Below are 15,350 nucleotides of genomic sequence, written 5' to 3'. Positions count from 1 at the left end.
GAGGTGGGAAAAATCTAGAATGATAGGGTGTAGATGGCACTGCCATTCATGGAGAGAAAGATATGGGGGAGTAGATTTTGCAGCACAAATCATGAAGTCAGCTTGGAATCACTTTAGGTTGCTATGTGATATTTAGGAGTAGGTGGCAGCCTGAATGACACTCAAGAGACGTCTACAGTGAAGATTTGGGGATCACTGGCACATAGGACTCTGGATTCAATATTCTTTAAACCAAAGTTTCAGGTTTTTTATTTAATAACTACTACTTCAAATAATTCTAAACCTAAACACAGTGTTCCTTCTTACAGATTGTAAGACTGCAAATTTTGTAAATTTCCATTCAGACTGTCATTGTTTTACATTTCAGAATTTCAATACAGCATCACATTCTAGTTACTCCCTTATCCCTTACTTTTACAGTTATAACAATGCGGTAGATAAGATTTCTAAACACTTTACCTCTGAATTGCAGTAAAAAGAAACCTGCAAGCTCAAGACCAAAGACTGAAAAGTCTCTAGTTGAGCCTTAGTGATGCTCAAACAGATGACAGAGAATGAAGCTATGATGCTCTACATCGTCCATGGTATATAAAGAATAAACTTAGCTCCTAGGTATCAGCAATGTTACCAGCTACGTATCACCTTTGAGAGAACTGAGAAAATAGCCACTCAAGTCATTTTATGTAGGTCTTAATTTTGTGAAACCTGGTTGGAAACGATTACTTGAGATACATGGAGTGAAAGGCAAATGAGAAATCATTTCTATTTGTTTTTGTCAGTTTTAATCAAACTATTCTTTTTACAATATGGATAAATCATAAAAAAATAAGCTTTCTTCTTTCTTAACATCTTCCACAGATGAGAGAATTGATAGGCAAAGAGGAGTTCTAGGAATTTGCTAAGCCCAGTCTCAGGGTCCTTACTCAATGTCTATTTAATTGTAATCAATGATCAGAAATGTACATTTAACAGAAGAAAAGCTTCAGTGCAGTGATAAATATGGGCCCACTGACAAGTGACAGATGAAAACAAACTACAAAAAGCAAACAAAATAAACTCAAGACAGCCTAGACCAATAAGTACACAAACAGAAAGTTACATAAACTGTAGTACTAAGATAGGCTATCACAGCAAAATGAAACAGATGATGTTAATAGTGGTCCTGAAATATCAAGATTTAAATACAGCCTTTAGAAAAGTTTAAAAATATAGCAGTCCTTTCCCACACACCTCAGCAGGAAGAAGGCATCTACTGTTTGAAAAAAAAAAAGAAACTTCAGTATTTATATCATGTTCCTTAAAAATATGAAAATTTCAAAAATAGACAAAATTCTTATGAAAAACTGATATCTTCCTCACAAGAGTCCACAATGATCAAGCTTTTGCCATATTTGCTTTAGTTCTTCCATTTTTCTTTTTTTGAAGCACTTAAAAGTAAGTTAAAAGAAGACATACAAATAGCCAACAGACATATGAGAAGATGCTCATCATCACTAAGCATAAGAGAAATGCAAATAAAAACCATAATGACGTATCACCTCATACCTGTTAGAATGGCTATTATCAAAAAAACAAGAAAAGAAACAGTGTTGGCGAGGATGTAGAGAAAAGAGTAGTCTTATGAACTGCTGGTACGAGTATCAACTGATGCAGCCACTATGGAAAATAGTATGGAGGTTCCTCCAAAACGTAATTCCACTTCTGGATATTTATCACAAAGAAAAACACTAACTCAAAAAGATATATGCAACCCCATGCTCATTGCCGCATTATCTACAATAGCCACCATACAGAAACAATCTTAGTGGAAGAATGGATATACAAAATGTAGTATATGTACACAATGGAATATTATTAGACCATAAAAAAGAAGGAAAAGTTGTAATTTGTGACAACATGGATGAATCTTAGGGGCATTATGCTAAGTGAAAAAAGTGACACAGAGAAAGACAACTACCATATTATGTCACTTATATGTGAAATCTAAAAACCCAAAAAGAAAACAAACAAAACCCTACACACATAATACAGATAACAGACTGATGTTATCAGAGGCAGGGGGTGGGGAGTAGACAAAATGGATGAAGGTGGTCAAAAGGTACAAGTTTGAAGTTATAAAATAAATAAGTCATGGGGATGTAATGTACAGCATGGTGATTATAGTTAATACTATGTTGTAATTTTTGCTAAGAGAGTAAATCTTAAAAGTTCTCATCACAAAAAAAAGTATTATGTATGGTGATGTATATTAACTAGACTCACAGTAGCAATCATTTTGCAATATTTACAAATATCAAATAATTGTGTTGTACATCTGAAACTAATACATTATATGTAAATTATATTGCAATTAAAAGAGTACAGATATCAAATCAGTTTTATCCCTACATACTTCAGTATACATTTTTAAAAATGAGAACACTGTTTTTTATAGCTACAATGCCATCATTCGTATTTATATCCTTAAGAAATCACCATAAAGTCAATGTCTCATCATCCAGACTTTGCTCAAATCAAAGGATACTGTATTTGTTATAGTCTTCTCACCTTTGCTTGTATTCAACAATGTCATTCTTAGTGTGATTTATTAACAGGAATGTAGCTGCTCCATCATGATAATCTGAAAATGTAATAACTGTAGAATGCTCAGCCAAATTAACTACTGCTATAATACCTCCAAGCTAGAAAAAAAGAAAAGAAAAATGTATTCTCTAATGTGATCATTTTCCAAAGAATATTAACTAGGGACATTTAATAATAAAATTATTCATAACATAATATTTTTTGATGATTTAGAACACAAGTCAGGATTTTATACTGCATGTCTGGGAAACCACGTTCTCTATATTATACAGGTGGGTCAAATTCCAGATGTGGTATAGAGTAGGCACTCCAACTAACTTTTTATATAACAAATTGTTTTATGTCTCTGTTTCTTTTTAGTATTTCCCTTTACACAAAGAAATATTTGTTCATTTTTGTTGGAAGAAAAAAAAATCTTATAAGAGATAATTATTTGATACAATAAAATAAAATTCTAGTTAAGTAATACTAGCTTCTCTAAACACACAAAAAATTACTTACCTCATTATCCAGACGCAATAACATACAATTTTCTTGATTGTTAAAATGTATCTTTTGGGGAGGGCCTCTACTTCCTTCAACTTGAATAAGAAGTTTATTCGAAGCATCCTCAGGCCAAAATGGAATACACTAAAACATATATTACATATATTTATTAAATAAACAACAGATTGTATGAAAAAGACCTTCATCATTTTAATAAACCCACCAGAGTAGATTGAAAATAATCTTAAAATAAGTCTCTTTCAACATTGCTCTGGTTATTATTGGGTTGCTTATCTAAACAAATATAAACTGTCAAATTAGAGAGATTTTAATGTGGTCCAGATATAGAGTAGGGTTAAAAAATTAGCAAGTAAGCTGAGCCCAGAGCTGGGAAGCAAGTGATCAGTTTAAAACAAGAGTACATTCAGTTACTGAAAATCATAATCAGGTTGTGGGCATCATCTGGTAATTAAGCAGCAAAGTACATACAAATGGCAAGTCAGGATATGTATTAAATGCAGAGTCATGGAAGTCAAATAAGGGTAAAAGTAAAAGAGTTATCCAAAATTCAGAGTAAGAAATAGGCTCAAAATCTTAAGAAACAACCTGGACATCAGTGATCTGGGAACCAAACTAAAAGAATAGGAGACAATCAATGTACCTAGAAAAAAAACTGGACAACAGGAGCTAGAAAAAAAAGTAAAGCGCTAAAAGAACAGGAATGGAGAAGCAAACTTGTCTGGAAGCTATTATGTAAACCGTGTCTTAGTGTGCGAGGGCCCATCAGACTGACTGGCGACTTTGCGTATTTCAGCGAGACTGTTCATGTGTGATACCCATCACCATTTGACCCTAGAGTCAAGTACCTTACTTGTTCAAGTCAGTTTTATTCAACCATAAAAGGTAATTAATGGGACTAGACATGGGACATGGTTAAGGCTGTGAGAGGCTTAGAAGGTTCCCACTCAGGGCTTCTTGCAATCTTGCAGGAACGTACCTGGAAGAGTCAAAAGAACACTAATCCAACTATATTTCTCATGAGTAACTGAGAAGACTAAAAATGATGTGTTCTCTGAATATCCGCAAGCCTGCTGTTTGCTAGTAGCCTTGCTTTAAAAATGTATATTTTTATGTTTAGTGATATATGCTGTATCTTTTTAAAGTATATGTGCTCCATTTCTTGATACTAGAGAAAGTACGAACGTACTTATCTTTTGTAGTGGAAAATAGAGACATAGATAATTTTAACAAATCTATATAGGTAATAATCTGAGTAGGCATCTTAAAGTTGGCCACTATAAGCAAAAATTAAAACGTAAAAATTTAAACTAGCTAAAGTTATCTCAAGAAAAGCTGAAATTGAAAATAAAGGAAACAGAAAGTAAAATAATAAAGTAAGTTGTTATGCAATTGTAATTATAATTAATATAAACATAAACTAACTGTTGAAAGATAGCTCTGGATTAGGTTTTTTAACAAATAAGATCCAACAATGTTATCTGCAATTGACAAATAAACCAAGATAAAGAACTGTTGTAAATAAAAGTATGGAAAAAGTATACCTAGAAAATACATAAAAGCAAAACAAAGCTGGAGTTGTAATCTTTGTATTTAGATACATAGAGAGCTCTACATCTAACAAACCAAGATAAATTTAATGAGCACACACGGAAGGAACATTTGCAAAACTAAGTCATATATTCATTCAATAAATATTTATTGAGAGCCTACTGTGTTTAACCACTATTCAAAACCCTCCTCCAGCTTTCCATTTCATTCAGAGCAAAAGCTAAAATCCTTGCAATGGCTCAGAATGTTTCGCGTGATTATCCTTCATCACAGTTACACCTTGTTCTCCACTACTTTTCCCTCTTTCACCAATAGTGGCCTCTTTTGCTAGCCCTCACACTTGCCAAATGTTCTCCCACTTTAGGGCACCTGCCTGGCTGATCCTTCTGTGTCTAAGTATATTTCCATATATCTGCTCTGCTGAGTCCAGCTCCTGTCTAAAAAGCTGTATGTAATTTTTCATATCAGACCAGCAATTGTACCTGGCAGGCCTCACAGGGAAAAGCTGTCCTCCCCTTACCAGATTAGGTGCACAGCCAGCGCACTGCAGTCTCAAGGACTGGGCTCCCACCTCCAACCGTGCTTTTACACATATCAGCATTCCTACCTCATGCACCTTCCTGAGGAACCTCTGCAAAACTTCTTTATAAAGGAGAGAGGGGGGAATCTTGAATACACTTATTCTCTACTCTGACTCACTGCTCAGTACTTTTCCACTCTAGCCCTTCCCTTTATTCTGCCCATCCCCCAGGTCTGTAACACTGTAAGAGCCTTTTGTTCAGGGCTCCCAACAGTGACACAACCCCCATGTCTGTACTGATCCACCTGACCCCTGATCAATGCTGTTCCATAGGAATCATGGAACGGGGGAGTAGGTGGTTTCTCCAGTTTAGCTTCTTGCTTATACTATCGCAGTAAGGGATTAAAGGCTTTACTTGTACATTCATTTTGGCTGCTTGTCTTACTCAGCTACTCCAACACCTGGCAGCTCAGCTCCAGCTCAGCTGAGCTCTTCACAATTGCTACGGCTCACATTTCCTCCATGTTCAAATATAACCTCAATGAGTCCTATCCTTGACTACCTTCCGTAAAATTATAGCTCACCCTTTGCTCGTTAGAAATCTTAGAATCTCTTTGCCTTATTCCCTTTTCCCCATTAGACATGTCACCTTTAAACACTATATATTCTCCTAATTGATTATGGTATTATTAATTTAATGTTTCTCTTCCATTCCACTGAAATATAAACTACATGCGGCCAGGGACTTGGTGGTTTTGTTAACAGATGTATCGCAAGGCATATAAGAAGTACATAAAAAATATTTGCTGAAAAAAATGAATTAACAGGCAGACTTGAAAAAGGGGGAACTTCTGGAAACAGAAATATAATTACTCAAACTCAGTTGAAGCTAAATAGCAGTTTAGACATAGTAAAAATTTATCAAAGATATATGTGTAGAATTTATGCAGAATGTAGCAGAGTTATAAAGATGGAAAATGTAAAATAGATATTAGGAAACATGGAAGATAGAATATAAAGATCTATAATGTCTGACTGAAGGCCCAGAGGGAGAAAATGGAAGAACGGAGAGACAATATTAAAGAGATAATTGCTGCAAATTTTACAGAAAGTGTGAATATATTAATCCACAGATCTAGCAGTAAGGCATATCAAGCTTGATATAAAAAAGGAACCCACATGTACATAAATATAAATAGTATGACTACAGAACATCAAGGAAAAAGAGAAGACTGTGAAAGCAGCTAAGAAAAGAAAGCATGCATCTAAAGAAATAACAGAATCACAACAGAATTTTCAACTAAAATGGGAGCCAGAAAACAGTGAAGTAAAATCTATAACGTGCTGAGAAAAAAAGAATTTATTATCAAGAAAAATGATCATAAAAGATACCAATAAAAACTTTTATGGATAAACACAGACTTATAGCGTTTTCCTCCAAAGCCAGATCTAAAGGAAATTCTAAAGGATGTATCAATACATCAAGAATAATGATCCCAGAAGGATGGCTTAAAAGCAAGAAGGAATAATGAATAAAAATAACAAACACTTCTCTTATAATCTAACATGTGTAGAATAAAATTTCTTCAAAAGTAAAATATTCTATCAACCTTAGGCAGTCCTTCAAAAAGCTCTTATCCAGAAGTCTAACAGCTAAAGATGGAGTAGAATACGCATCTCACTCTTAAGTCACTACTGCCTACGTAAAATAACTGGCTAAATGTACATATTAAGGCATTCCTGACAGTTTCCCGGACAGAATAAATCATTTCCTTTTCTTTCCTGCATTTATTCCCTATCTAGTCTTTTACTGTTATAGTTGACTACATTTGGTTAGTAATTGTTAAATGTCTACATCCCTTATCAAGCAATGTACTCCTAGATGGCAAGGTTCGGTTTTTAATAATTAAGTATCTAGAGCTTAGTACAAATAATCAGTAAATGTTGAGGGAACTGAAACAACATGTGGGTTGGGGGTGGAGAGTTAAAACATTAGTGATTTCAGTTATCTAATATCAAGAAAAATGAAAATTCAAAGAGGTACATTAGTGAAATTTATCTACCCACCTGCTCCAAATCAAGGGAGAGCCATTTATTATTTTTCTCTTCAGCCACTGATATACGATATTTGCTTTTGTTTTCAATCATATAAAAAGGGGTAAATGTTACAATTCTGGTAATGTTAAAACTGCTGAGGTCTATAGTGACACCAACCTAAGGAAAAATATATTAACATATCAAAAACTTACATTATTATAACATCCTTATAAAAATTCAGTGGTTAATAAACATAGTTTAAAAGTTTTTTAATGGGCATAGAATGAACCTACTTGATATTCCAATTTCAGGCCTTTACATTTAACAGCTCCATGACTACCAACAGTATCAATTGAAAATTGATCTGACAATTCACTGTCAGTTACCATAAGTTGAACCTAGGAAAAAAATATTTAAAATATATTACAATGTAGGTACCTTTAGAAATTTGATATATTTTGATATAGTTTTTGCTTTATAGCATAACTAATATTAGACTGTTAATGCATTAAACCTTTCCCAATACTAAATCCTAATCTTTTAAACCTTAAATATTTAACAAATGTTATTTTTGTTTCATATTTTATTCTTCAAAATTCTAAAATCTAAAAAAGAGTAATAAATAATAATGAAATTTAAAAAAACTACATACCTTATTGTTATTAAAAAAGTGCTTTGGCTGAAAAGAAAAGAGAACTGGCTTTTTATAATTAGGAGGATGCTTTCGATGAATTCCATCTGCTTTATATTGTAACATTCGACCAGTTTTATTGACCATCCAATAAGGACTATGAAATGCCACAACTGTTTGGCCAGGATTGTAAGTCATATGGATAGCAATATCTAAATCAGTCTTTTCTATTTCTGTAACGCAGGTGAAATTGATGAAACTAATATCCTGTTGATTAGGTTTTAGATGATATTCACTTTTCCAATCATGATTTAGATAGTCAAGTAATTTTAAATGTAGCCTGGCTTTATCCAATTGTACAGTATAAATCTGGGCTGAATGTCCTTCATTTAGAGTAAAAACTCTATGTTCAATCCCCTGTAATAAAAAAATATAGTAATTTTTTTAATGTTTCAGAATATGCCAAAAAGTTATATTTAATTCCACATGCTATACAGAATGCTTTTGCAATATACTTGTTAAAACAAGTTAGAAGACTTACGAGCATATTCAAGTTCTAACTCTGCCATCTATGCAAACTTTTTAAAATGATTTGAGATTTGAGTTATCGTATTTGTAAAATGGTCTAAATGATCAAGTTCAAAGGACAAGTGTGAGGATAAAACTAAATTAACAATGCGAAACTCTGCTGGAACTAATAAATGTTACAAAACACTACAATTAGTAAAACATTTTTTAAAATCTTATAGTGATGTTAGTTTTGAAAAAAAAGAAAAATATATGAGAATTGATGGTAATCCAAATAAGCAATCCCTACTAACTCCCATTCTGTCATTCTGTATTTTTAACAATCCCTCATCACCCATTTCCAATAATTGTTTATAGTACTGTGTCCTATGTATCTCTCAAAGCTGTTCATTTCTCTCCATCCACATTTCCCTATCTTGGTTGATATGTCACTGTGACCTCTCTCTTTAAGAGTCTCCTAACTGTTCTTATTTTCTCTAACCGCTTCTCAATACTACAGCTAATCTGTCTTGCTGATCATGCCCTTTGGAATCTAGCAAACAGAATGTGATCCCTAAAAGTATCAAATTAAAAGTTCTATGAGACTGGAACATATATAGATAGTACATCTGGTATCTCACCAGTTTTCCAGCATCTCTAACATGGTTCCTTCCTCTTGTTATAGCATAGGTATCACTTCATCTTAAGATTTTAAATTACTTAAAGCAAAAATAATTTATTGATACCTGACATGTTAATATTCCACAAAATAAAATAGTAGTGGGATGGTGTTAGAGAGGTAAATAAATGGCATCCATGTGCCTGTCACGCACTGTGCTAAGTCCTTTACATAACACTATCTAATATGATTTTCCCCATATTCCAATCATGCAAGTTTTATTACTATTCACATTTTACAGATGAGGTCAAATGATTTAGAAAGATAATATAACTTGCCTAAAGACATACAGCTGGTAGGTGTTGGAGCTAGGATTAAATCTCAAATCTGACAGCAAAGTGCAAATTCTTAACCACTATATCTGCCAACCGTAAGGAAAAACAGATATTCTTAAATCAGAGATATGTTACATTCAGTCACCCCAAAAAATCTATCAGAGAAGTATAAACATAGTAAATCCCAATAACAATAATTAATAGACTGCCATAAAAATAACAGACTACAATGAAGAACTCTTTCTTATATTTGATAAGCATGGCAAATGGAATATTAAAAGCTTAAGATAGAGAGATTCCTGTTATAACAGGAAGGAAGCAGACATAATTTATTAAAACAGAATATTTAAAAGAAAAAACATCTTTATAGGACATAAAATCCTTTTAGAGAACTAGCATGAGGATAATATAATGTAGCAGGGTTTTTTTCCCATTTAAGTTTAGTACTTGAATATTATTTTAATACTAAGTCTTATACTTGTTTCAAAAGTTGATATCTATCTTTTTAATATCTGATATATGAAATATACATGCATAGAAAAGTTTGAAAAATATATATTCTAAAACTGAAATATTTTTATCTGTAGTGCTACCTTCAGAGACAATTCTTGTTATCTCTATTTTCTAAAATTTCTAAAGGGAATATATATTACCTTCATAAATTATTTTTAAAATGACATATCACATTTGCAATTTATATTCAACTTAGTAACCAGATTTATAAGGTAAATCAGTGGAAAATATTTTTTTAAATCCTCTTTTTATACAACGTGATTGAAACATTTCTTTTCTATTTGAAGTATTACCTATCACTAGTACTGTACTTTTTATTAGAACTTTTATTAGAACTTTTCTTCTATTGTTCATAATTTTAAATAACTAAAGCTATAAAACCAAAGACATAAAAACATTAAAAAAAATCTAGAATACCTCTATATAATAAGCAATTTTGTAAGGAAGAAGATTTCGGAGTAGGATAGGTGGCCACAAATGCATTACGTATGGTAAGTCCCAACCGTCTTCTGAATACACTGACAGAGATGTTAAATTGTCTTTTTCTGGGACAACATTAATGATAAATGGTTTCTTGGAAGGGTTTATAGGTCTACATTTCCTTTTTAGAAAAGTGCCGTCATTTTTTATAATTTCTTCAAAGTCAATTCCTTCACACATTTGATAGTCCTCGTCTTCTGGCTTCAGAGAAAGGAGTGATCTGCACAAAAGATTAAACAATATGCTTAGTCTTGGTTACAGCTTAAAACAATGAAATTACCTCTCTCCATACCATTGTAATGCAGTTTTTAAAAATTAAAGTTTATTGTGGTGACAACTACATAGATTTCAGGTATACGATTCTGTAATACATCATCTATATATCACATTGTGTGTTCACCACCCAGAGTCAGTTCTCTTTTTATCACCATATATTTGATCCCCTTTACCCTCATCTACCACCCCCATCACCCCTTACCCTCTGGTAACCACTAAACTATTGTCTGTGTCTATGAGTTTTGTTTCTTCACTGGTTTTTCTTGTTCTTCTGTTGTTTTCAGTTCATATACCACATATCAGTGACATCATATGGTTCTCTACTTTTTGTCTGACTTATTTCGCTCAGCATTATAATCTCAAGATTCATCCATGAGCAAATGGCACTATTTCATCTTTTCTTATGGCAGAATAGTACTCCATTGTGTATATATACCACAATACATTTTTATATTTTCACACTCTTCTTAGAGATAGGTAAGATAGATATTTTCATGTTAACATTCTGGAAACTAATCAATTTATGTGGCTCTTAAGAGAATATTTTTCTTACAAACTTACTGTTTTAAACGTACATTCACAATTTAACTATGTATGGTGTTATATGGGTACCAGACTTATCGGGATGATCACTTCATAAAGTATATAAATATCTAATCATTAAGTTGCACACCTGAAAATAATATAATAGTCTATATCAACTGAAATTGAATAATAAATTGAAAAAAGTGTGTTTACAAGATAATTTGTTTTTTATATTAAATACATAATCCTGTAGGTCATATATGCAAAGCAAATATATACTATTATCTGTGACTTGTACATTTAACTTAAAGAAGTTGGCTTTCCCGGATATGTGGTCCCAATAGGAAGAACATGTCATCAACGAGTTCATGAACTTAATATTTCTATTGAAAAAATTAATCACTAGCTTTTCAAGATTAATGAAATGAAAGCTATCAATAGATACATTATTGAAACGTTGGGCACAGTTGCAGAAGTGGCTGCAAGAAGGTAGTGTCAAAATCACTGGGCATCACATTCAATTAATCCATATATTTAAATACCATGTTCTTTGTTTACATTTCAACTAGATTTTAGGTTTAATAATTTTTTAAACCTAAGCTATATCACATATAAATTCTTAAGAAATATTTTTATGCTTATAAAACTAAAGAATAATTGTGACTCTATCCCTTTCAGATGAACAACTGTCAATAATATCTCCATCCCTGATTATTTTCCTAAGCTCTAGTCCTAAAATTGTAAATATCTACTACATAGTTCTGTAACGATGTCTGATAGTGCCTTAAATTTGCTATATTGAACTCTGAACTATCCATACCCACTTCTTTGTGTATCCTTTTCAAGGAAATTCCAGTTACTGGCACTATGGACTATGAAATATTAGCTTTCCTTCTCTCCTGACACACACACAAATAAAGTGATCTGCCAAATCAGTTATAAGATTTAGTCCATTCTACTTCTACATTCTCTCTGTAATTTTCATTCTTCTAATACTTAAAAATAAAAGGTCAATTTTCTCTAAATTAAACTAACACCGATACACTCACCCCGATCATCAAAATATTTACTGGACCCATTATTTACTAAAGGCCAAACTGAAAAAGAACAAGCAAGGAAGTCATTCTTGACTCTTCAAGAGTTCCCAATCAGGTAGGAAGTAGAATGCTAAAAGATAACTACTGCAGTCTGATATGTGCCAAAAAACAGATATACACAACAGACTGAGGGCATGAGAGTACGGTTAACTCTTTCTTTGGCTGCAGTGTTTTGCAGAAGTGACAATTTTCCCAACAAGCTTTCTTCTAAAGAAAAGACTTGAATTAGAAAAATATTCAACATTAAGGTAAAGTTTAAGAAATGAATGAGAAAACAGGAAAGAAAGATGATTAATGGCAAGAGGTTCTGGATGAGAAGAGCTGATAGAGTGAATGGTCTTGAAACTGAACACCAAACGTTCTGAGAGAAAGGAAGAAACAGGTGACATTAAAATGTGAAAAGCTATATAAATGGGAGCAAAAAAGTGAGGGAGTAACAACCTCAGTGTGAACTTACATTATCTTTCAAATTTCACCTTCCAATATGGACACTACATACACTCCAATCAAATCCCATCTATTCTTTACAGACCAATATAAACCCTGTGTTTTCATGCCTCCTCATCTTTGTTCATGCAGTTCCTTGCACTTAAGATTGCCCTTCCCCGCTAATTTCCACATTACTATATTTCACCTATAATTCATGTAACTTGTCCAGGAGTCAATCATTAATCTCGTCTTTGTTTTCCATAGTTTTTTTTTGCCACGATAACTCTCTCTGTAATTCTACAACCTTCCATTTTCTAAGTTCTGTATTTACATAATATATCAATCTCCCACGGGGTATAGCCTGGCCAATTCATCCTGGTATCCTACAGTAGTAACTTACACACAGCAAAAACACGTGATAAACATTTGTCACATGAAGTAAATTTAAGAATCAGTAAATTCTATAGGTAAAAATAGCTCTTTGTTAATTTAAGACCTCATAGCTTTACAAAAAATTTTTTTCTATCCCCATGCTCTTTGCTTATATTATGATAGCTAAGCACATACAAGTATACACATATTATTGGTTCTTAACATTTCATCATCACCAAAGCAAAGGGTGAGACAGGCTCTCAGCTAGTGAACACACCCACGCACACTCGGATTGCTCCTGAAGTAGAGGTGGCTGCCATGAGTGCAGACCTGTGTGAAGTACTAAGCAGGGAGGCACCATTCACAAAAGCTGCAGTGTGAATGGACCCTCTGGAGGTGCACAGTGCAGTGACCCTCAGTGCTTCCAAGCACCAGGATTTGAATCCCTGTTTGTGTAATTCTACAGTTTGTGCTTTACTTTGGTTAAGATCATCCAATCAATCCCTCTTGTCGTATATATGTGTTGTTAAAGGATAAATTTAAAAAGTGGGTAAAATCATGATTCCTATATAGATATAAAAAGAATAAGTGTTAAAGATTTTCTTTAACTCAGTTAAACAGAGGGAACTGGTAAGATGTTACAACTAATCAAAGAGAACATCTTTAAAACAGACAAATTTATAGATCAGGAAGACTGAAATGAATGTGCAAATGAAAGCAGAGCTGGCTTTTCCACAGCAGAAGGGAGTCAATTGAACCTCCAAGAATATGAAGTATACCTACACCTAAAAACTGAATTAAAAGAGCATCGAATGTGAAAACCAAGCTGGCTAGTCACTAATAATTCTAATAAAAATTAACTTCCATGTATCAAATATTTATCCTTGAACAAAAAAATGTAAAAATACTCTAATGGCCTAACTGTTCTATGAACAGAGTTACGAAGCATATAGCAGTAATTTATTAAAACAAAGCAAAATGCCCCTCACATTTATTATCCAAAGACAAAATGAAGTTCAAGTTCCTCAGAGAAAATTTTTAAACACACCTTACATGCTATCTGTAGTCTTATAACCCATCCCAAGTCCTTTCTAGAACAAGGTCGGGTACTGTACACAATGATTTTGTTGTTATCTCAATATAACTCTTTCTCTCAGCAAGTTTGAACTAAGCAATAAAATACTAGGGTTAGAAGTCTAAACAATAACAACCTCATTAGGGTGAGCAGATCTAATTAATACCTGAAAGTATGTGCATAAAACTGCTAGATAGTCTTCTAAAGACTAGGGATCCAATTTTGAACTCCTAGGCATGGGTCACAATGGAATATAGGCAGAGGATATTTAAACACTGCTTGTAGTGTTGCCTCCATCCTTCTGCAGCATAGGTCTAAGTGTCCAAGCCCAGTGCATGTTCTGAATGATACCTTAGCCAAACTACGATACTTATCCTGAGGAAGGTTTTACTCTCTAACAGAGTTTACTCTACTTTTCTCCTTGTTTCAAATTTTCAACTCCAAATTAAATATCCTGAAAAATAATACTTATTTGTTATGATATTAAACCTATAATTATGAGACTAGCCCATCATTAGTATTTTGTAACAATTTTGATAATCCTTTCTTAATAAACAAGATTTTGCATCAAGTTTAATCAAATTACTTTAAATATTTAAGACTGATTAGAAGTCTATCACTAAACAATATACAGATAAATGTACAATAAAAGATAAAATATTTTATGTTTTTCTTAAGGAATTAAAAAAAATACTATTATAAAACCTTTCAAAAGTAAAAATCACTTCATAATAGAGCTTATAAATCCAGAAGCAACCAATCACGCTCAATTACTTTTTAAAAAATCACGAACATATGTGATTATGGTTAAGATGGCCATAAGCAAGCATGAAATAATTATATTTACTACTAAATATGAATTAAATACATTAAAATAATGTTTACCTAAATAAACCTCTAAGTGACCTGAAACTTAAGTTAGATGAGGTGAGATATTAACAGGATAGATTTAAGTTTTATAATTTAAAGACAGATATCCCCACCAATCAGAAACTAAGAATTTTCTAAGAGACCTTAGAGCAAACAAAAAGATAAAGAAAAAAAAAAATTACCGGTAAGATGCTAGTGGTACGTTAAATTCATTTCCAGGTGAAGCCGTTCCCAATAAAGTATCTCCTTCATAAACAAAAAGTGGGATTGAAAAATGATTTTTAATCTGGGAAAAAAACAAAAACAAATAATATTTAGTATCGTTAATCTAGGAATCTAAAGACATTAAAAAGATATTCTGTCTAAATATCTCAGCAAAGCAACTATCAGACAATATTTATCTTGCACATATAAATTAGAAAAGAA

The 15,350-nt window shown here is 32.7% G+C and overlaps 1 protein-coding gene across 3 annotated transcripts in view; it reads right to left on the bottom strand.

Annotated features, from left to right (window-relative positions):
- Positions 1-15,350, bottom strand: part of VPS13A (vacuolar protein sorting 13 homolog A) — a 194,256-nt gene that overhangs the window by 52,387 nt on the left and 126,519 nt on the right. For all 3 annotated transcript variants that reach the window (XM_019736649.2, XM_019736650.2, XM_019736651.2), the window contains exons 46-52: positions 15,107-15,210; positions 10,218-10,500; positions 7,848-8,243; positions 7,489-7,593; positions 7,226-7,372; positions 3,085-3,213; positions 2,548-2,681 (exon numbers count right to left, since the gene is read on the bottom strand). In XM_019736649.2, coding sequence (XP_019592208.2) covers positions 2,548-2,681; positions 3,085-3,213; positions 7,226-7,372; positions 7,489-7,593; positions 7,848-8,243; positions 10,218-10,500; positions 15,107-15,210 — 1,298 coding nt within the window. The remainder of the gene's footprint in view (positions 1-2,547; positions 2,682-3,084; positions 3,214-7,225; positions 7,373-7,488; positions 7,594-7,847; positions 8,244-10,217; positions 10,501-15,106; positions 15,211-15,350) is intronic.

This window comes from Rhinolophus sinicus, linkage group LG04 (genome assembly GCF_036562045.2).
Source record: "Rhinolophus sinicus isolate RSC01 linkage group LG04, ASM3656204v1, whole genome shotgun sequence".
In the NCBI taxonomy this organism is placed as follows: Eukaryota; Metazoa; Chordata; class Mammalia; order Chiroptera; family Rhinolophidae; genus Rhinolophus; species Rhinolophus sinicus.
Note: the sequence above shows the minus strand (reverse complement) of the source record. Positions and strands in the feature narration are given on the sequence as shown.